Below are 23,468 nucleotides of genomic sequence, written 5' to 3' on the forward strand. Positions count from 1 at the left end.
ACAGAAGTGGCAGCATCCACCCCACTCAATCGCAATTGGCCAAAAGAGGCCTGGGGTGATCATGATGCCACTCTGGCGTAAAGGGCATCATTCCCCCCCCCATACCAGGGGTGAGGGAACTGTATTGTGGGCCTGCCTGCAACCAGGACCATCCTTTAAGATGATCCAGTTTGTGAGCAGCACCATCTACTAGTTTTGAAACATCAGTAGTTTGTTTTTATATATATATGGTTGTCAGGTATATACATTTCAATAGTTTTACAATTATTTTATCATTTCAAAACTCGACACATTCCGTGGTTCCTTAATTTTTATTTTTATTTTCATTTCCAGCATATTCTAAATTATCTTAACGGATTCTTTCATTCATCTACTTTAATTATATACTCTTATGAAACTGCAGCTTAGTACAACAATTTGTTCATAAATATTCAATAATGACCGCTCCCCACATTAAATGGGGGGCGCCCTTTGTGTGGTCATGTGCAGCCCCCTGGACCCGATGTGGGACCATTACCACAGGCTTGGCTTCGCCTCCCCCCAGGTGGGATACCTGGAGGTCTCCGCCTACCTCAGTCCATTCTTTAATAAAATGTTTGTTAGCTTGATTTCTTATTTTTCCAGTACATTTTGCCACTTCTGCATAGTCCATAAGTGTTTGTATCCATTCTCCTTTTGTTGATTCTTCTTTTTCTTTCAATTTTTGGGCAAATAACTTTCTTGCCGTCGTAGTAGCATACATGAATAAATTTCAATGCTCATTGGGTAGCTCTACCCCTATAATTCCCAGAAGAAAAAAGACTACTTAGCAGTAATTTATTTTAACATATATGGAGTTGAAAGCTAACATCTCCTTTAGATAAAGATTTATTATTACACTATTTTGTTCACTACATTTTAAAAAATCTATATCCCACAAAAATCATATCTGAAGCAGTATTGGATAACAAATATTGATTATTAGAAGAGGACTTAAACCTGTGCTTATCTTCCTGTTTTCTTCTAGAAGCACCAGTCACTTTAGTAATGAATGCAAAGATAGCCAATGAATCCTCTGTCTCTGAATTTCTACTCCTGGAGTTTTCAGCTGTACGGGAACTGCAGATTCTACACTTCTCTTTGTTCCTGGTATTGTACATGGTAATTGTATTTGGGAATCTTCTCATCATCTCTGCCGTAGCTTTTGACCACCACCTTCACACTCCCATGTACTTCTTTCTGATGAACTTGGCCATACAGGACCTAGGGGCTGTTTCTGTCACCATCCCTAAATCGATGGCCAATTCCCTCATGAATATCAGACACATATCTTACGCTGGATGTATTGCTCAAGTTCTTTCATTTTTCTTTTTCTCATCATCTGATGTTTCCCTTCTTACAGTCATGGCATACGATCGCTATGTTGCCATTTGCCATCCATTACAATATGAAATGGTGATGAACAGGGCAGCCTGCAAACAAATGGTTGCTGGTGTGTGGGTCTCTGGCTTTCTTAATGCAGTCATGCACACTAGTGCAACTTTTGTGACTCCTTTCTGCTCAAACATTGTCAATCAGTTCTTCTGTGAGATTCCACAGTTACTTACACTTGCCTGCTCTAACATATACCTAATGGAAATTGGAGCTATAGTAGTGAGTGTAATACTTATGTCTGGATGTTTTGTCTTCATTGTTGTCACTTATGTACACATCTTTACTGTGGTTCTGAAAGTCCCTTCTGTTGAGGGAAGGAAAAAGGCCTTCTCCACTTGCATACCTCACCTGGTTGTCTTCTCCATATTTTGTTTCACAGCAGCATTTGCTTACCTTAGGCCTCCCTCAAAAAATCCATCTAATGGGGACTTTGCAATAACTGTGATGTATACCATTGTACCACCCATGTTCAATCCAATAATTTACAGCATGAGAAATAAGGAGATTAAAAATGCTGTATCCAAGCTCTTGGGTGTGAAGCACTCTTCTATTAATATCTTTTCCAGACTTATACTGAAACGGTTACACTTCTCTCTGTAGGTATAAGCATTGGGATCTGTGGAGATATGACCAGTTACAGCTTCCAAAAACTTTTTGATATGCAGACTCAAAATCTGCCAGGTGTCACAAGGACATCTTGTGTTCCTCCAGCTTAGCTGTACCATTAACAATGTTGCCTCTCTGTTCACATAGCCTGTTAATCATACATTTAGAGAGGGAATGTCTGTCATATAGTGCATGTGTATGCTTTCTGACCCAGTGCATTCATCTGGCAATCAGCTTTTCTGTGGATTGTCATTTCTTTTTATTTAAAGATAAAGTGGGTTTTCCTACAGAAAGGAGGGGGGAACCCACTCACATCCTTGGTTTCTAGCCATGGGAAAAGGAAAAATGTGGATGAGCCCTTGTTTAGGAATTTCAGATGAGAAGGACCTGTTTTGATTGGATTTCAGGATTAGTTTTAGAGGGCTACCCAATTTGCTTCCTTGAGGCTAAGGAAAAAACCCTAGAAGGGGCTGAGAGATTCTTGGTAGGCAGTGACACGAATATCCATTTTAGTTGGAAAAAGTCTATCCTGAGACTAGTTTTAAACTAGTGTTTTGACTGGGGTTTAAAAGTTCTGTATAAAGAGTTTTTGCCTGAAACTATTGCGTCCCACTCAAGTAACATTTCTAAAATGAAGTGTTGTACCTTAAGAGAGTGACTATTAAGTTGAAATCTTCAATGAATGTAAATCTATAAAATTCTATCTTTGTTCCAGAAGTGCCTCCTCATTACTTTGCACCTTTGGTGGCAGATAAGTGGACACAGGGCATCCTTCCCATAAGAAGAAGACCTGGCTGTTTTTTACCGACAAAGAGTAAAAATGTCTCCAGTGTTGTTACTAGGGAGAGTTGTATCTTTTGGAAACCCAGGAAATTGGTCGTGTTTCCCACCTCCCATTTTTAGTGAGGGAATCTGACACAGTGGCCACTGACACAATTTCTCAAAATCTTAAAAAACAAAACCACATACTTTTGGAAGATGTAAGAATTGAGATCCACACAGAGAAAGTAATTCTACACAGGAAATTGGGGGTCAGCTTCCCAGAACAGATAGAGGTCTTCCTATTTGTGATATTGTATGGGAATACAGAACCATTGCTTGGAGAAAAAACTAGCCATGCTCTGGGATTCATTGAAAGATGACACACAATTTGCCAAACAAAAGACATTCACGTTGAACAGAGGTACCCTTATGTTTTTGGAGGAATGGGCAAAGTGAACAATGTATATAACATCTAAATAACATAGTCAAAAAGATCAGTGACACATGTTCCTTGCAAAGTTCCTTTGGACCTCACAAGGCTGGAAGTACTCAAATGTATGGAATCTGTATGAATAAATGAAAAGAACTTCATGTTCTGTAGACATGGCATGCTAACATAGTCTAAAGATTTGAACACAATTTTCTGATTATGAATTGTCCATAGTTAGCTCCAGAGTAGGCATAGGAACTGCTTTTATAATGGATTTTTTAAAAAACAACAACAACAACCAAATGTTAACTTGTTAATTTATGTATTCGTATGTCAGTCACTATATTTTGCCCAGGGCAACCAAAGTCAACAGTGATACACATTAAATCTCACATAGATATGGAAACTCTGGAGACAAGTAGGATGTGCTGCAAGCCCTCTCACCAACCCCAAAAGCAACCACACACAAATAGAATTAGAGGTGCTGGCCCTTGTATTTGAATGTAAACAAATCCACAAATTTATCTTTGGAGACCAATATTAGCAGAAGTAGATGAGAAACCCTATGTCTGCATTGCAAATGGTAGTTTCAAGGATACCCTTCCAACTATTTTTTTTCCTGGTGGAATACTATAGTATTTCCTTAGAGTTATTATTATTATTTTACTACTTATTAGGTTTAAAAACCAACCTTCATCACAAGCTCTCATGGCAGTTCACAAGATAAACACCTGCGTGAAATTTAGAGCATTGACCAAAACACAGCGGGGGGGGGGAGTGAGGAGAAGGAGCGGTGAGCACTGAGCCAGTCATGTGTCATACAACTCTCAGTACCATGAAAATAAATAAAAACATTATTTAAAAAGAAAGAAAGAAATGAGTCTGAGAAAGTCCAGTTGAAACCAGAAGGTTCCAGACAGACTTATGTAGCAATATTATTATTTTAAATATTAGAAAGTGTGCTGTTTAGAAACTGGAAGTTTTATTTTGTTTTTTACATACATTGATTATTTGTGTTAGACTCCTGGGGCTAAGTCTTTAGAAACACTGCTTTTATTTTAGTGGAACTCCTGAGTCCAAGTTTCCAGAGACACAATGGCTAATTTGTGTTGGGCTCTTGAGACCAAACTCTGAGGAGTGCATTAGATATATACAGAGAGAGAGAGAGAGAGAGAGAGAGAGAGAGAGAGAGAGAGAGCGCTTATAATTTTCCACTCCATGTTAAAAGCTTCGTTCTGCAAGAGTATACCCATATGTTGAATGTTACAGAACAAAAGGATAGGGTGATTTTCTAAAATACAGATGAAAATGAAGTGAAGAAGAAATTGCATCTGGAAATCTACTTTCTATTAAGGAAAAGAGTAAGATATTTACCGGTATATGTTTATAACTTTTGTGATACCTGGGTAGTTTTCAGAGGACTAAACGCAGACAATACTTCTGTAGTGTATTGTGTAGAATGGGAAAACGTGCTTGTTGTGGTTCCTGACACTTATTTAGACTCATGTAGAATACCCAATGATCTGGCTTCCGTGACATGCTAAACCAAATTTTATCTTAGGAAGACTGCACAAATGTTGAACCTCATGGAGAGAAGAGTACAGTAGCTTTGCTCCTCCATAATGCTATTTACAGTCAACTCAAGCTACACCAAGTTTTGTTTTAGCCTATCATCCAAGCCAAGACTAGTGGTTAGGCTCTCTCCTCACCAACCATGAATATTAACCAAGAAAAAAACTTCATTACCGCTCCAAGTGAGTGAGGAGGGAGCTGAAGAACCTTGTCTTGGCTTAGCATAATGTGGCAGCCAAAATATCTGGGTAAGCGCAAAGCAGTTGTAAGCCTATACATTTTACATGCAAAACAATGTGGTTTGTGTGCAGCATGCATTAAGGTTGAAAACATATAACAAAGATAAAAATAGTTGAAACTTGTGTGATCTTAACCAAGAAGGAGTACTAAACATTAGGCCTAGAATACATAATACAGGTGAGTATGAGCCAAGTGTGTGAGTCTTGTGGAACTATTATCAGTTACTCCTGCAAAAGACTCACTGAGTGAAGGGGGATATCAGGAATCAAGCTTTTAACATGTTCATGACCCAGATTGTTATGGACATTGGAATTTAATAGAAGAAACTTGATTTTGAATTTGCATCATATAGGCAGCAAGTTATCCCCCTATATTTAAGAGTTACTTCAGTTTTGACCATGAATTAAAATATCAAAATATGTTTTGTAAATATGGAGATTCTCTCAAGGTGCATCTGCCCTCAGCATATTTCCACATACAAAGCAAGTAAGGAAATGATGGCAGTAGGACTCCTGTCTTCCTCCTCTAGAATTCAATCAACTTCAAGAACTTGTGAACACCACAATTTACTAGTTTTGAAACAGTAGTAGTTTTTTTAAAAAAATAATGATATCTGTATGGAATTGATAGCTAAATTCTCATTTGAATAAAAAATAATTGTTTCTCCTTTTTTGTTCACTTCTTTCTTTTACCTTCAACATCTAAAAACCGTCTTCCAAAGTAGTAAATATTTGTTATCACTAGAGGACTTAAACCAATACATATATTCCTGTTTTCTTCCAGTGACAGGAGGATTTATATTAATGAAGGAGAAAATAAGTAATGAATCCTCTGTCTCTGAATTTCTGCTCCTGGAGTTCTCAGCAATACGAAAACTGCAGATTCTACACTTCTCTCTGTTCCTAGCATTGTATCTGGCAACTGTATTTGGGAATCTTCTCATCATATCTGCCATAGCTTTTGACCACCACCTTCACACTCCCATGTACTTCTTTCTGATGAACTTGGCCATCCAGGACCTAGGGGCTGTTTCAGTCACCATCCCCAAATCCATCGTGAATTCTCTCATGAATACCAGACACATTTCTTACAGTGGATGCGTTGCTCAAGTTCTTTTATTTGTTTTCTTTTTATCATCTGATATTTCCCTTCTTACAGTCATGGCATATGATCGCTATGTTGCCATTTGCAATCCATTACAATATGAAATGGTGATGAACAAGGCAGCCTGCAAACAAATGGTTGCTGGCGTGTGGGTCGCTGGCCTTCTGTATGCAGTCATGCACACGAGTGCAACTTTTGCAACCCCTTTCTGCTCCAACATTGTCAATCAGTTCTTTTGTGAGATCCCACAGTTACTTACACTTGCCTGCTCAAATTTCTACCTAATGGAAATTGGAGCTATAGTGGTGAGTATAATACTTGTGTCTGGATGTTTTGTCTTCATTGTTGTCACTTATGTGCACATCTTCACTGCAGTTCTAAAAATCCCTTCCGTTGAGGGAAAGAAAAAGGCGTTCTCCACTTGCATACCTCACCTGGTTGTCTTCTCCGTATTTTGTTTCACTGTATGTTTTGCTTACCTCAGGCCTCCCTCTAAGACTCCATCTGATGGGGACTTTGCATTAACTGTGATGTATAGTCTTGTTCCACCCATGTTCAATCCAATAATCTACAGCATGAGGAATAAGGAGATCAAAAATGCATTATCAAAACTGTTCGGTTTGAGGCAATCTCCTCTGGATATATCTTCCAGGCTTGCTCTGAAAAGGTGTAATTAAAGGGCGCTCCTGGAACACAGTATCTTTTCAAGTTAAATTTTCCTAATAGATTCAGATATGCAAACTCAACATCTGCCTTGTTTCAAATGGTCATCTTGTATTCCTTCAGCTCAGCTCTATCACACTTTTGCTTGTCAGATCTCATGGCATGTTGACAATACATTTATGTATGTATGTTGAAGTTTATACCCCATTGTTCACTTGCATGATTCTTAAAGTGGCTGAACACATCTCAGCACCCCTTAATCCTCTAACACATGGATAATAACAGGTCATATTTCCTTTCGGCTATGACACACTGCAGTGATTTTAACCAAGTATTCACGTTTTCAAGGAAGTGATAGCACTTAGATGAAAATATTTTGGGGGGAAGAGGAATTCACAGATTTACTGGAATGTCACATGCACACATATCTGAATTAACATCTCAGCAAAAATTACATGCATCTTGGAGGCAGTCAGAAACACAAACACTGTCCTGTGATAGGGAAGTGTTAGAACGCATGGGGGGGGGATACAACCTCTTTCCAAAAATATTTTGCCATCTGAAGGAAGTTCAGGAAAAAATACAAAAGAGAGACACCTCCTCACCAGACAATGCAGATTTTTACATCACTACTGAAATAAGAACAGAAGAGGGACTAGAGGTATTCACCATTCCCTTAGAAACAAATGGAAGTGTGATGGAATAGCAGCATAGATAAATGTGACTGCAATGGACAGATCTTGAGTCAGCAGCAGTCAGAGTTTGTTAGAACACCAACCAATCTGGAAAAACTGGTGAGTAAAAAATACAGAACTTTGCTGTCAAACAGATTGGGATTGTATGCCAGTTAGATAGGCACTGTCCAGTCAAGGAGGAGTCGATAAGTTTTGGAAAGAGTTTTTCTTTTAGAATTTACAAGATCAGATTTGAATCAGGAAATTTCTGTTGAGAACCCCTTTTGTTTGTCAGATTTAAATTTTTCAAATAACTGATCTTATTGGAACCAGTCTGAGATATGTTCTCTTATTTCCTCAAAGTTTTTAAATTTTATTTGGTTATCTTCATTTTTTAGAAGTGTTTTATATGTTGGCCAGCTTTCCTGAGTATTTTTTCCATTTTACTGCTATGGCTTCTATTGGAGAAGTCCACCCCAGGCTCCATCAGGTCTTTATATTTTTCCCATACAGCAAAGAGTGACTTTCTTATTATATGGTTGGTAAAATTTTTATGAATTTTCGCTTTTCCATATATCAGGTAGGCGTGCCATCCCCAACGGTTCTCAAAACCTTCCAGGTCCAGGAGGTCCAGATCCTGCAACATGCACCAATCTTTTAGCCAGGTGAAACAGGCTGCCTCGTAGTAAAGTTTTAGGTCGGGTAGAGAAAAGCTTCCTCTCTCTTTTATGTCTATTAAGATCAGGTGTTTAATCCTAGGTTTCTTCCATTCCCACAGGAATTTGGAAATTTCTCTTTGCCATATCTTGAGACAACCTGCTTCGCCCAGTATTGGAATCATTTGAAATAAAAAGATTAATTTTGGAAGCACATTCATCTTTATAATGGATATCCTACCCATAAATGTTAATTTTAATTTACTCCAGGTTATAAAGTTTTTTTCTAATCTCTAACCAAGTTTTGGTGTAATTATCCTGAAATAAGTTTATGTTCTTGGGGGTGATCCAAATACCCAAGTATTTCGCTTTTGAGGAGATTTTCAGCCCCAATATTTTTTCTAAGTCATCCTTTTCTTCCGTGGTTACATTTTTAACAAGCATTTTTGTTTTTGTTATATTCAGCTTAAAGCTTGCCAATTCTCCAAATTCTTTAATCAATTCCAGCACTCTTTTCAGACTTTCTTTAGGGTTTCCAGTCATAACAAGTAAATCATCTGCAAAAGCTTTAATTTTATATGTTTTGTTTCCCAGAGTGATGCCTTTAACAAGCTGATCCTTTCTTATCTGATTGTTCAAGACTTCCATCACCAAGATAAATATCAGTGGTGACAGTGGGCAGCCCTGTCTGGTTCCCTTGTTTATTTTGCACTCCTCAGTAATTCTTCCGTTGATGATCAATTTTGCATATTGTTCCGAATAGATGGCATTTATTCCTTTACAAATATTTTCTCCCAGTCCGATTTCTTCCATTAATTTTTTCATAAACTTCCAGGACACGTTGTCAAAAGCTTTTTCAGCGTCCACCAACATAATAGCTGCTGGTTTATCGATTTTAATATCCAAATATTCTAATACATTAATCATACATCTAATATTGGATTGCATAAATCGTCCGGGAAGAAATCCTGTTTGATCTTTATGAATTATCTCTTTCAGCACCATTTTTAATCTATTTGTTAAAGGGGTTGTTTGGGGGGAGGCTTTGGCCATATGCCTAGAGGTTGTCATTGCTCTCCCTGCAATGGCGGCTTAACCGGGGCTGGCTCTCTCTCTGCTTCAACCTATGTTCTCCAGAACCAGCCCACCCCCACAATGGATAACCCTGGTGTTCCCCAGATCCCCAGCAGGGGACTGGGAGGGATAAACTCCCAATGCCTGAGCCAAGGTCTACCCACAACTGAAACATAATAAAGTTGTGGCCAATTTTAATCCCATAGCACGTTGTCTTGAGTCATTATTCCACACGAGGGCCACCCAGGGTTTGGGGGACTCCGCCTGTCCATGCAATGATGTTTGGCTGACTAAAGTGTCAGTGGGGTTAAAGGTTTGGTTGCAGGTGTGAGTAATTTTTGGCGGTGAGCGCAGGTGCTTTTGTGGTGGTTAGGCATTGGTTCAAGGTGGTCTGGAGGGGAGGTCAGATAGCCTGGCCCCTCCAATGTGCAACAGGTATTCTGTTAAAGGAATCCAGGGACTCGCCATGCTTTTGTCAACACCTTTTTGGGGGTAGGGCGATGCAAGAGTCCCTGGGAGCATTTTGGGGTGAACTTGAGTCACGTGAACATTGTTGGATTTCAAGCCAAAAGTCAGAGGAATTGGCCACCCTCCAGGTGCCCGGCTTGAATCCTTGTTGACCTCCCTGTCAGCGACTCCCGGCAAGATCAGGCGAGGTCTCAACCGGTGATTCTTCTCAACGTGAAGAAGAACACACCACTCCTCCCCTACCATCCCCAGGGAGGGGAGAGAGACAGACAGAAATGTATTTACATGCCTTTATTCCTGTCTTTCCAGCAGTACAGAGAAATTGTGACTGCTCTCTCTCATCACCAACAGCAGAGAGAGAAAAAACTCCACCCATGTACTTCCAGTACAGGGTCATGTGACACTCTGAGCTAACATCCGGTGCTCAGTGCACTGAATAGACCGTCCCCTGTTCCCACGGTACAGTCCCATAACGTCAACATCCTGTTTGGCTTTCCAGCCACCTGGAGCTCGCTTCTGCATTGCTCCTTTTTCGTAACATCCTCCCCCAAAAGAATCAATGTGTGTTGCGGCAAGCAAAGCGTGATCCAGAGAAGAAAACAAACAGTTGTTATACACATAACACTCCCCTGTTGTTACAGTTCCACCCATGGAACTCCCCGCCACCGGTTTTCCCAGTGTACCTCTCTGGTTGTCTGGCTTCCAAGGAATGAGTGCATCTGCATTACCTTGGCTAGCAACTCTCTGTTGTGTCTTTGTCTCTGACTTAGACACAGCTCCAACCTGTCCTCGGTTGTGTACAACAGCAACACATGCAACAGCTAAGTTAGCAAACTCTTTTGAGTACCTCTTGGGTGGTTCACCCTTTGTAACTCTTTCAGACCTTCGTATGAGGTGCTGATCTTCTCTGCTCACTGGTTCAGTCTGAGGACTCTTTGGAGAACCAGTTCCAATTGTAAACAGTGGTTCATCCTTCACCTGTGAAGGCCTATTCATTGTGTGAGATTTCCTCTCAATGACTGTGACAACTGAGCTCTCTGAGCTATCACTGTCACTCTCAGTACCACTGTACTCTGTAAAATCAACATCATCATCTGAATCGTCCTCTGTGGGAAATGTGTGTACTATCACTCTCTCTTGTTCAGGAGCACTCTCTAGAAATTTTGTGAGAATCACCTGACCAGATTCAGACAAAATTACTCTGTAGAGACCCTTTTCATATCCCACAAAAATGCCTTTGGCATTCTTTACTCCACCTGGAGCTTCTGTCCTCACATGAGACCCAAAAACCTTGAGATGGGCAACAGAAGGTTTTCTATGGAACAGTTTCTCAAAAGGAGAACTTCCTAACTCTTTTGAAACCTTTCTCATCCTCGTATAACAATACGACATTAATGGTCACACCTGCAAGGGAAATTAGGTTAGACACAGATCAATTACATTCCATGTAATCACTTTGTGCATAACTCAACAAATACAGTCCATCCTTCTCTCTGGCAGAAAGAAACAACTCTCCATCTTTGTAGATCTTGCAGCTCTCAGCATCATAGGACAGTTTCAGTCCTTTCTTTGCAATCTGCGAAACACTCAGCAGATTGAACTTCAGTTCAGGAACCAAGTAAACATTGTTTATAGTCAAGTTCAGACTCTTAAGAAACACAGTCCCTATCCCGGTCGCTTCCAGCTCCTGACCGTTGGCCTGTTTCACAGCGAAGCTTTGCTTCTTAAACGTTGAAAAGAGTTCTCTGTGTGGGGACATATGAAAAGTCGCTCCAGTGTCAATTATAAATGAGTTCCGAACATCTGGTGTGGTTCCTTTCGCCATCAAAGCCTTTGCAGGTTTCACCATAGGCTTGGTATGACCTTTGCCTGATGCCTCAGGCTTTGCTGAGCGGCCCTTAGCTCCTTTTGGCTGGCGTGGCTTCTTACAGTTCCGCTGAAGATGCCCAGCCTGTCCACAATTGTAACATCGGACAACGTTCAAAGCTACAGCATTATCTCCAGTAGCAACATCAGCGGGGGAATTAGAACTCCGTTCCTCCCTCCCCCTGTCCTTTACTTCCAGTGCAGCCAGTCTGTCCTGTTCGTTCAGAACCACGGCACACACCCTCTCCGCGGTCAAATCTTGAGCCGGAAGGGAACCAAGCTGACTGGCAACCGTTTTGTAAGTCCGATTTAGGCTGTTTATCATCATGAAGCAAAACACTTCCTCCTGCAGACGGAAATTGCGTTCCACCATCTGTTGGTGCAGATATTTCATCTCCGTCAGATGCGCTTGAACATCTCCATCAGGCGCAAGTCTCAGATTGGTCAGCTTCTCAAAATACAGCAACGCTGAAGAACCAGCATCCCTCTGATGTGTTCTACGCAGCGTCTGCCAAATGTCTCGTGCATACTCTAAATCCTGAATATGCACCAATTGGTCATCTGAAACACACAGAATTATAGCCGTCCTGGCTTTCAGATTCTGTGATTCCCAACCTCGTGTTGGTGCTGCAGGGATTGGGTTCTCAATCACCTCAAAGATCCTCTGATTCTGCAGCAGGGCCTTCATCTTTATAGACCAAGATGAATAATTGTCATTAGTCAGGGGAGGTGGATAGGGTAACCCTCCCCCCTTCTTGGCATCCATTCTGAATCCAAGTCTCAGCTCTCACAGTCAAGCCAGTAAAAATCCAAAAGTCTCTCCTTGGGCTGTTTACTGCGTCACTGGCAGGCAAACTTTTGGGCTTTGCACAGCTGCGTAGATAGCCAAAACAAACTTTGACTTCTCACGCTCTCACTGAGCCAGTCAGTAACTTTCCTTCATATCCTACTGACTGTCGTTGCCTAGCAACCTTCTCGGGACAGGAAATCTTATCAACCACAAGAATTCCTGGTATGCAAGCCTTTTTCTTTCAGAGCTGTTTTTCAAACGCAGCTCTCGTGAACCAGAGAATAATTCATTCTGCGTTCACACTTTTTAGCCTGAAATTCAGCGTACCTTTGGGGCTCCGTTGCCTGGAAAACACTCCCTCTCGGTGTCCAGCTGTCTGTTCAGCTTCTGGCTGCATGCAGACGTTTCCTTCTTATCTTCTTTGGTGCAGAGGATGGCAACGATTCATCGACCTCTCACCTCTCATGCTGATTCCCATGGATCAGATAACCATCGGCAATGCTACCAGATGTTGGATTTCAAGCCAAAAGTCAGAGGAATTGGCTACCCTCCAGGTGCCCGGCTTGAATCCTTGTTGACCTCCCTGTCAGCGACTCCCGGCAAGATCAGGCGAGGTCTCAACCGGTGATTCTTCTCAACGTGAAGAAGAACACACTACTCCTCCCCTACCATCCCCAGGGAGGGGAGAGAGACAGACAGAAATGTATTTACATGCCTTTATTCCTGTCTTTCCAGCAGTACAGAGAAATTGTGACTGCTCTCTCTCATCACCAACAGCAGAGAGAGAAAAAACTCCACCCATGTACTTCCAGTACAGGGTCATGTGACACTCTGAGCTAACATCCGGTGCTCAGTGCACTGAATAGACCGTCCCCTGTTCCCACGGTACAGTCCCATAACGTCAACATCCTGTTTGGCTTTCCAGCCACCTGGAGCTCGCTTCTGCATTGCTCCTTTTTCGTAACAAACATAACAATGCTCCCCCATGGTGTTTACCTGTACTGACGATATGGTGGGGCCGAGTCGTCAGTCTTGTCCTGCTGAGGTCAGGTGCAGCTAGTCAGGAATCAACGCCTAAACAAACCACTCACTATCTGTAATCAATAAAATTGTGGCCAAAATTTTGCCAATAACCTAAAGGTAAATTCCTTGTCAATTGTGTCTTTATTATTGGGAAGCTCCTGCGGATCTTAACATGCAACCAAAAGATTGCATGTTCCTTTTTGCAAGAAAATGAAGCTCTTTTCTTTTCGAGTCACTGTTTGAGATCACTTTTACTTCTTTAATTTTTGTACTGCCAATGGATAGAGACTTGCTTGCTGTAAGGTTTGAAACTCTGTGAGTAAATATCTTCACATATTTGCCAAGCTAAGTGTCTATGATTTGTTCTAGCTGAAGTATTTTTACAGGGAATCCAGTTAAGTTTTAATGTGCTTGGAGAAATAACCATTGTGCTAACTCAATCAAAAGAATCCTGAAATAGTCACACTTGAGAGCTATTTCTCCCCCAGGCATGGGCCGTAAGTTTGCATCACAGGTACTTAATAAATTTTTTCATGTTACTTCTAGTCTCAAAAAGTCCCACTCTAGTGGACAGGAAGAAAGTGAAGTAAAGATTATACAGTATTTGGGGGGGGGGGCAGACGGATGGACAGACCTTGGACTCAAAACAGATCCTTATTTGGCATCACAAAATTAATGTTTGGTTGGCCGATATTATCAAAGGCATAAGAGATTGGCTGCAGGTGTGAGGGTATTGGTGGTGAGCTTTGGGCTCGCGTGGTGCTTAGGCATTGGAATAGTGTTGTGTGGGGGAGGGAAGGTGCAGCCGTCACCTGCCCCTCCATGCTTAAGGGTATTCCGTTAAAGGAATCTGGGGATATGGATCTTGTCCAAAGCCTGTGGAGGGGCTAGGGCCATGCCAAGATCCCTTCAGGAATCCAGGGGATGCTCAAGTTGATCCACATCAGCAGGGCTCCCCCTACTGGTGGTTTACCCTTACAGACTTCCTGCAAGGCAGGCAGGAGTGTAGTCTGTTGTTGCCAACGCCTAAGACAATAGCGCTCACATTCTGTAACCAATAAAGTTGTGGCCTAAACTAACATTAACCTAAAATGATGTTTCCTTGTGTCTTTATTTCTCTTGGGGGTGCCTTAGGGACCTTGACACACAATTACAGGGCCACATCCTTAGAGCAGGGAAGCTCCCTTGATGAACTCTTGTTTCATAGAAAACTCAGGACCAGGCTACCATGCGTGTTAAAACCTTAACTCTGATTTAACATAAGGTGTCCAGTCCCAGACACATAAGATACTGAGACAAAAATGATATTATGGAACAGGGTTATGAGCACAGACTCCTCTGCAACCAAAGGTGAGGGCTGAATGCATGATGGTATCTCAGGGACACATAGGGATGTTGTTAATGAAGAACTAGCTCTCAGACAGTATAAAATACAGGCCTCAGATGAACATATATTAAAATGCAATAAACTGCATCTCCTCCAGATACCCTAAATGGGAGAACACAGTGGGTAAGGGGAAATTACTGTACATGGGGAACACTGAGCTAGTTATACCTCACGCAACTATCAGAAATGAGTCTGAGAAGCTCCAGCTGAAACAAGAAGGTTCCAGAAAGACTTATATGGCATTGACATCATCACTATTATTAGTATTAAATAATATGGTGGGGTTTTTTTTAGAAACAGGAACATAAATAAATCTAAGTGTCTGTGGTTTATTCTAGCTTAAATATTTTCATGAGCAATGTTTAAGGTGGAAGTTTACATACTTTGATGGATTTGTGTTGGACTCCTGGGACCAAGGCTTAACAAACACTCCTGCTGCTTTTTGTGGGGCTCCTGAGTCCAAGCAACAAGGAACACAATTGGTGATTTGATTGAGGCTCTTGAGACCAAACTCCTAGGAACATAACTGTAACAATAGTAATAAATTTCCACCCCATGGTAAACTCTTCATTCTGCAAGAGTATAGAAACATTTTCACTGCCTCAGAAGAAAAGGAGGAAGAGATTAAAAGAAAGAAAGAAAAAAGATCCATGGGTGGCTAGAAGAATGCAGACCATCTTAAAGTGATAAAGAAATTTCATCTGGAAATTTATTTAAAGGAAAAGAGTGAGATGTTTCTATTTTTATAACTTTAGTGATACCTGTGTAGTTTTTCTGTAGTTTTTGGAGGGTTAAATCAACTATTGTGTATTATGTAGAATGTGAAATCCTGCTTGTTATGTGTTCTCTCCTCAAACCTATATAGACTGCACATAGAAAACCCAGTGACCTGGTTTCCATGACAACCTAAGCCAAATCTTAACTTAGTGAGACTTCACAAATGTGCAATGCCCTGGAAAGAAGATTACAGGAGCTTTGCTCCTCCGTGCTCCTTTTTACTGTCATCTTAAGCTACTCCAGGTTTTGACTTGCACACCATCCAAACCAGGACTAGTGGTTAGCCTCTCTCCTCACCAACCATGAGCTGCAACCAAGAACAAACCTTCACTGCAGCTCCTAGTGAGTTAGGAGAGAGTTTTAGCACTTTGCTTGTCTTGTCTTGTCATAGTGTGGCAGCAAAAAGATCTGGGGAGCAGCAAAGCAGCTGTAAGCTTCTCTCCAAAAGTCTATACATTTGTACATTTATAAGACTGTGGTCTGTCCACAGTGCACATTAAGGTTAAAAACATAAAACAAAGATTAAAACACTTGAAACCTCTGTGATCTCAACTAGGAAGGAGTTCCAAAGCATTGAGCCCAGAATACTGAATACATGCCTCCTGGGGAGTATGTGCTTTGTGTCTGAGCCATGTGGAACCACTACCAGTGATTCAGTCAAAGACCTCACTGATCAAAGAGGGGTGTTAGGAAACAAGCTGTTAAGGTATTGTAGACTCAAGTTGTGATGGGCATTGCACTGGAAATGAACACAAACCCCACAAATTTTAGTCTCGATTATATGGGCACCTAATCATCCTCCTATATATAAGTACTACAGAAATTCAGCATCAAAATCTAAGCAATTATCAAAATGTGTGTTGTAAATATGGAGATGATGGCAAGATGCATCAGACCTCTCCACATTGTTTCTGCAGACTTCCACATAGACAGAAAATATGCCAAAGATGGACATAGAACTACAGAAGTGGCAGCATCCACCCCACTCAATCGCAATTGGCCAAAAGAGGCCTGGGGTGATCATGATGCCACTCTGGCATAAAGGGCATCATTCCCCCCATACCAGGGGTGAGGGAACTGTATTGTGGGCCTGCCTGCAACCAGGACCATCCTTTAAGATGATCCAGTTTGTGAGCAGCACCATCTACTAGTTTTGAAACATCAGTAGTTTGTTTTTTTATATATATGGTTTTCAGTTATATACATTTCAATAGTTTTACAATTATTTTATCATTTCAAAACTCGACACATTCCGTGGTTCCTTTATTTTTATTTTTATTTTCATTTCCAGCATATTCTAAATTATCTTAACGGATTCTTTCATTCATCTACTTTAATTATATACTCTTATGAAACTGCAGCTTAGTACAACAATTTGTTCATAAATATTCAATAATGACCACTCCCCACATTAAATGGGGGGCACCCTTTGTGTGGTTATGTGCAGCCCCCTGGACCCTATGTGGGACCATTACCACAGGCTTGGCTTCGCCTCCCCCCAGGTGGGATACCTGGAGGTCTCCGCCTACCTCAGTCCATTCTTTAATAAAATGTTTGTTAGCTTGATTTCTTATTTTTCCAGTACATTTTGCCACTTCTGCATAGTCCATAAGTTTTTGTATCCATTCTTCTTTTGTTGATTCTTCTTTTTCTTTCAACTTTTGGGCAAATAACTTTCTTGCCGTCGTAGTAGCATACATGAATAAATTTCAATGCTCATTGGGTAGCTCTACCCCTATAATTCCCAGAAGAAAAAAGACTACTTAGCAGTAATTTATTTTAACATATATGGAGTTGAAAGCTAACATCTCTTTTAGATAAAGATTTATTATTACACTATTTTGTTCACTACATTTTAAAAAATCTATATCCCACAAAAATCATATCTGAAGCAGTATTGGATAACAAATATTGATTATTAGAAGAGGACTTAAACCTGTGCTTATCTTCCTGTTTTCTTCTAGAAGCACCAATCATTTTAGTAATGAATGCAAAGATAGCCAATGAATCCTCTGTCTCTGAATTTCTACTCCTGGAGTTTTCAGCTGTACGGGAACTGCAGATTCTACACTTCTCTCTGTTCCTGGTATTGTACATGGTAATTGTATTTGGGAATCTTCTCATCATCTCTGCCATAGCTTTTGACCACCATCTTCACACTCCCATGTACTTCTTTCTGATGAACTTGGCCATACAGGACCTAGGGGCTGTTTCTGTCACCATCCCTAAATCGATGGCCAATTCCCTCATGAATATCAGACACATATCTTACGCTGGATGTATTGCTCAAGTTCTTTCATTTTCCTTTTTCTCATCATCTGATGTTTCCCTTCTTACAGTCATGGCATACGATCGCTATGTTGCCATTTGCCATCCATTACAATATGAAATGGTGATGAACAGGGCAGCCTGCAAACAAATGGTTGCTGGTGTGTGGGTCTCTGGCTTTCTCAATGCAGCCATGCACACTAGTGCAACGTTTGTGACTCCTTTCTGCTCAAACATTGTCAATCAGTTCTTCTGTGAGATTCCACAGTTACTTACACTTGCCTGCTCTAACATATACCTAATGGGAATTGGAGCTATAGTAGTGAGTGTAATACTTATGTCTGGATGTTTTGTCTTCATTGTTGTCACTTATGTACACATCTTTACTGTGGTTCTGAAAGTCCCTTCTGTTGAGGGAAGGAAAAAGGCCTTCTCCACTTGCATACCTCACCTGGTTGTCTTCTCCATATTTTGTTTCACAGCAGCATTTGCTTACCTTAGGCCTCCCTCAAAAAATCCATCTAATGGGGACTTTGCAATAACTGTGATGTATACCATTGTACCACCCATGTTCAATCCAATAATTTACAGCATGAGAAATAAGGAGATTAAAAATGCTGTATCCAAGCTCTTGGGTGTGAAGCACTCTTCTATTAATATCTTTTCCAGACTTATACTGAAACGGTTACACTTCTCTCTGTAGGTATAAGCATTGGGATCTGTGGAGATATGACCAGTTACAGCTTCCAAAAACTTTTTGATATGCAGACTCAAAATCTGCCAGGTGTCACAAGGACATCTTGTGTTCCTCCAGCTTAGCTGTACCATTAACAATGTTGCCTCTGTTCACATAGCTTGTTAATCATACATTTAGAGAGGGAATGTCTGTCATATAGTGCATGTGTACCCTTTCTGACCCAGTGCATTCATCTGGCAATCAGCTTTTCTGTGGATTGTCATTTCTTTTTATTTAAAGATAAAGTGGGTTTTCCTACAGAAAGGAGGGGGGAAACCCACTCACATCCTTGGTTTCTGGCCATGGGAAAAGGAAAAATGTGGATGAGCCCTTGTTTAGGAATTTCAGATGAGAAGGACCTGTTCTGATTGGATTTCAGGATTAGTTTTAGAGGGATACCCAATTTGCTTCCTTGAGGCTAAGGAAAAAACCCTAGAAGGGGCTGAGAGATTCTTGGTAGGCAGTGACACGAATATCCATTTTAGTTGGAAGAAGTCTATCCTGAGACTAGTTTTAAACTAGTGTTTTGACTGGGGTTTAAAAGTTCTGTATAAAGAGTTTTTGCCTGAAACTATTGCGTCCTACTCAAGTAACATTTCTAAAATGAAGTGTTGTACCTTAAAAGAGTGACTATTAAGTTGAAATCTTCAATGAATGTAAATCTATAAAATTCTATCTTTGTTCCAGAAGTGCCTCCTCATTACTTTGCACCTTTGGTGGCAGATAAGTGGACACAGGGCATCCTTCCCATAAGAAGAACACCTGGCTGTTTTTTACCGACAAAGAGTAAAAATGTCTCCAGTGTTGTTACTAGGGAGAGTTGTATCTTTTGGAAACCCAGGAAATTGGTCATGTTTCCCACCTCCCATTTTTAGTGAGGGAATCTGACACAGTGGCCACTGACACAATTTCTCAAAATCTTAAAAAACAAAACCATATACTTTTGGAAAATGTAAGAATTGAGATCCACACAGAGAAAGTAATTCTACACAGGAAATTGGGGGTCAGCTTCCCAGAACAGATAGAGGTCATCCTATTTGTGATAGTGTATGGGAATACAGAACCATTGCTTGGAGAAAAAACTAGTCATGCTCTGGGATTCATTGAAAGATGACACACAATTTGCCAAACAAAAGACATTCACGTTGAACAGAGGTGCCCTTATGTTTTTGGAGGAATGGGCAAAGTGAACGATGTATATAACATCTAAATAACATAGCCAAAAAGACCAGTGACACATGTTCCTTGCAAAGTTCCTTTGGACCTCACAAGGCTGGAAGTACTCAAATGTATGGAATCTGTATGAATAAATGAAAAGAACTTCGTGTTCTGTAGACATGGCATGCTAACATAGTCTACAGATTTGAACACAATATTCTGATTATGAATTGTCCATAGTTACCTCCAGAGTAGGCATAGGAACTGCTTTTATAATGGATTTTTTAAACAACAACAACAACCAAATGTTAACTTGTTAATTTATGTATTCTTATGTCAGTCACTATATTTTGCCCAGGGCAACCAAAGTCAACAGTGATACACATTAAATCTCACATAGATATGGAATCTCTGGACACAAGTAGTATATGCCATAAGCCCTCTCACCAACTCCATAAGCAACCACACACAAATAGGATTAGAGTTGCTGGCCCTTGTATTTGAATGTAAAAAAATCCACAAATTTATATTTGAAGACCAATATTAGCAGAAGCAGATGACAAACCCCATGTCTGCATTGCAAATGGTAGTTTCAAGGATACCCTTCCAACTATTTTTTTTTTCCTGGTGGAATACTATAGTATTTCCTTAGAGTTATTATTATTATTTTACTATTTACTAGATTTTAAAACCAACCTTCATCACAAGCTCTCATGGCAGTTCACAAGATAAACACATGGGTGAAATTTAGAGCATTGACCAAAACACAGCGGGGGGGGGGAGAAGGAGAAGGAGCGGGAAACACTGAGCCAGTCATACGTCATACAACTCTCAGTACCATGAAAATAAATAAAAACATTATTTAAAAAGAAAGAAAGAAATGAGTCTGAGAAAGTCCATTTGAAACCAGAAGGTTCCAGACAGACTTATGTAGCAATATTATTATTTTAAATATTAGAAAGTGTGCTGTTTAGAAACTTGAAGTTTTGTTTTGTTTTTTACATACTTTGATTATTTGTGTTAGACTCCTGGGGCTAAGTCTTTAGAAACACTGCTTTTATTTTAGTGGAACTCCTGAGTCCAATTTTCCAGAGACACAATGGCTAATTTGTGTTGGGCTCTTGAGACCAAACTCTGAGGAATGCATTATATATATATATATATATATATATATATATATATATATATATATATATATACACACACACACACACACACAGAGAGAGAGAGAGAGAGAGAGAGAGAGAGAGAGAGAGAGAGAGCGCTTATAATTTTCCACTCCATGTTAAAAGCTTCGTTCTGCAAGAGTATACCCATATGTTGAATGTTACAGAACAAAAGGATAGGGTGATTTTCTAAAATACAGATGAAAATGAAGTGAAGAAGAAATTGCATCTGGAAATCTACTTTCTATTAAGGAAAAAGAGTAAGATATGTTTATAACTTATATGTTTATAACTTTTGTGATACCTGGGTAGTTTTCAGAGGAGTAAACACAGACAATATTTCTATAGTGTATTGTGTAGAATCAGGAAACCTGCTTGTTGCGGTCTCTCCTGGAACTTATTGAGACTCACAAGGAATACCCAGTGATCTGGCTTCCATGATCCAAGCCAAGACTAGTGGTTAGGCTCTCTCCTCACCAGCCATGAATATTAACCATGAAAAAAACTTCATTACCACTCCAAGTGAGTGAGGAGGGAGCTGAAGAACCTTGTCTTGGCTTAGCATAATGTGGCAGCCAAAATATCTGGGTAAGCGCAAAGCAGCTGTGAGCTTATACATTTTACATGCAAAACAATGTGGTTTGTGTGCAGCATGCATTAAGGTTGAAAACATATAACAAAGCTAAAAATAGTTGAAACCTGTGTGATCTTAACTAAGAAGGAGTACTAAACATTAGGCCTAGAATACATAATACAGGTGAGTATGAGCCAAGTGTGTGAGTCTTGTGGAACTATTATCCATTACTCTTGCAAAAGACTCACTGAGTGAATGGGGATATCAGGAATCAAGCATTTAACATGTCCATGACCCAAATCTTATGGACATTGGAATTTAATAGAAGAAACTTGATTTTGAATTTGCATCATATAGGCAGCAAGTTATCCCCCTATATTTAAGAGTTACTTCAGTTTTGACCATGAATTAAAATATCAAAATATGTTTTGTAAATATGGGGATTCTCTCTAGGTGCATCTGCCCTCAGCATATTTCCACATACAAAGCAAGTATGGAAATGATGGCAGTAGGACTCCTGTCTTCCTCCTCTAGCAGTGGCAGCATTCAATCAACTTCAAGAACTTGTGAACATCACAATCTACTAGTTTTGAAACAGTAGTAGTTTTTTAAAAAAATAATGATATCTGTATGGAATTGAAAGCTTAATTCTCATTTGAATAAAAAATAATTGTTTCTCCTTTTTTGTTCACTTCTTTCTTTTACCTTCAACATCCAAAAACCCTCCTCCAAAGTAGTAAATATTTGTTATCACTAGAGGACTTAAACCAATACATATCTTCTTGTTTTCTTCCAGTGACAGGAAGATTTTTATTAATGAAGGAGAAAATAAGTAATGAATCCTCTGTCTCTGAATTTCTGCTCCTGGAGTTCTCAGCAATACGAGAACTGCAGATTCTACACTTCTCTCTGTTCCTGGCATTGTATCTGGCAACTGTATTTGGGAATCTTCTCATCATCTCTGCTGTAGCTTTTGACCACCACCTTCACACTCCCATGTACTTCTTTCTGATGAACTTGGCCATACAGGACCTTGGGGCTGTTTCAGTCACCATCCCCAAATCCATTGTGAATTCTCTCATGAATACCAGACACATTTATTACAGTGGATGCGTTGCTCAAGTTCTTTTATTTGCTTTCTTTGTATCATCTGATTTTTCCCTTCTTACAGTCATGGCATATGATCGCTATGTTGCCATTTGCAATCCATTACAATATGAAATGTTGATGAACAAGGCAGCCTGCAAACAAATGGTTGCTGGTGTGTGGGTCGCTGGCCTTCTGTATGCTGTCATGCACACGAGTGCAACTTTTGCAACCCCTTTCTGCTCAAACATTGTCAATCAGTTCTTTTGTGAGATCCCACAGTTACTTACACTTGCCTGCTCAAATTTCTACCTAATGGAAATTGGAGCTATAGTGGTGAGTATAATACTTGTGTCTGGATGTTTTGTCTTCATTGTTGTCACTTATGTGTACATCTTTACTGCAGTTCTAAAAATTCCTTCTGTTGAGGGCAGGAAAAAGGCGTTCTCCACTTGCATACCCCACCTTGTTGTCTTCTCTGTATTTTGTTTCACTGCATGTTTTGCTTACCTTAAGCCTCCCTCTAAGACTCCATCTGATGGGGACTTTGCATTAACTGTGATGTACAGTCTTGTACCACCCATGTTCAATCCAATAATCTACAGCATGAGGAATAAGGAGATAAAAAATGCATTATCAAAACTGTTGGGTTTGAGGAAATCTCCTCTAGAGATATTTTCCAGGGTTGTTCTGAAAAGGTGTAATTAAAGGAAGTTCCTGGAATATAGCATCATTTCAAGTTAAATCTTCCTGATAAATTTATATATGCAGACTCAACATCTGCCCTGTGTCACATGGTCATCTTGCATTCCTTTGCTTGTCAGATTACATGGCATGTTGATAATCCATTTATGTATGTATGTTGAAGTTTATACCCCATTGTTCACTTGCATGGTTTTCATCTCAGTAGCACTTCTCAGTAGCACTTAATTCTCTGGTTTATGGATAGTAACAGGTCATGTTTCCTGTCTACTC

At 40.1% G+C, this 23,468-nt stretch overlaps 4 protein-coding genes across 4 annotated transcripts; all 4 read left to right on the top strand.

The window, feature by feature from the left end:
• The first annotated feature begins 1,026 nt into the window (after nt 1-1,026).
• On the top strand, nt 1,027-2,013 carry LOC128398710 (olfactory receptor 14A16-like). The gene has a single exon (XM_053359961.1). It carries the CDS (start codon nt 1,027-1,029, stop codon nt 2,011-2,013), a length of 987 nt encoding a protein of 328 aa, XP_053215936.1.
• A 3,294-nt stretch (nt 2,014-5,307) lies between these two features.
• On the top strand, nt 5,308-6,804 carry LOC128398712 (olfactory receptor 14A16-like). The gene is made up of 2 exons (XM_053359962.1): nt 5,308-5,319; nt 5,833-6,804. Exons 1-2 carry the CDS (start codon nt 5,308-5,310, stop codon nt 6,802-6,804), a joined length of 984 nt encoding a protein of 327 aa, XP_053215937.1.
• Nucleotides 6,805-17,489: 10,685 nt separating this feature from the next.
• On the top strand, nt 17,490-18,476 carry LOC128398713 (olfactory receptor 14A16-like). The gene has a single exon (XM_053359963.1). The coding sequence runs from the start codon at nt 17,490-17,492 to the stop codon at nt 18,474-18,476; it is 987 nt and encodes a 328-aa protein (XP_053215938.1).
• A 2,839-nt stretch (nt 18,477-21,315) lies between these two features.
• On the top strand, nt 21,316-23,201 carry LOC128398714 (olfactory receptor 14A16-like). Its single transcript, XM_053359964.1, has 2 exons — nt 21,316-21,355; nt 22,204-23,201. The coding sequence occupies exons 1-2, from the start codon at nt 21,316-21,318 to the stop codon at nt 23,199-23,201; spliced, it is 1,038 nt and encodes a 345-aa protein (XP_053215939.1).
• Nucleotides 23,202-23,468: the final 267 nt, after the last annotated feature.

Source organism: Podarcis raffonei, chromosome 13 (assembly GCF_027172205.1).
Source record: "Podarcis raffonei isolate rPodRaf1 chromosome 13, rPodRaf1.pri, whole genome shotgun sequence".
Lineage (NCBI taxonomy): Eukaryota > Metazoa > Chordata > Lepidosauria > Squamata > Lacertidae > Podarcis > Podarcis raffonei.

Excerpts from the sequence above, each read along its gene's own strand:
- LOC128398710 (XM_053359961.1), top strand. The coding sequence starts at position 1,027 with ATGAATGCAAAGATAGCCAATGAATCCTCTGTCTCTGAATTTCTACTC.
- LOC128398713 (XM_053359963.1), top strand. The coding sequence starts at position 17,490 with ATGAATGCAAAGATAGCCAATGAATCCTCTGTCTCTGAATTTCTACTC.
- LOC128398714 (XM_053359964.1), top strand. The coding sequence starts at position 21,316 with ATGAATATTAACCATGAAAAAAACTTCATTACCACTCCAA. Across the intron at positions 21,356-22,203 it reads AAACTTCATTACCACTCCAA|TGACAGGAAGATTTTTATTA; the intron begins GTGAGTGAGGAG and ends GTTTTCTTCCAG.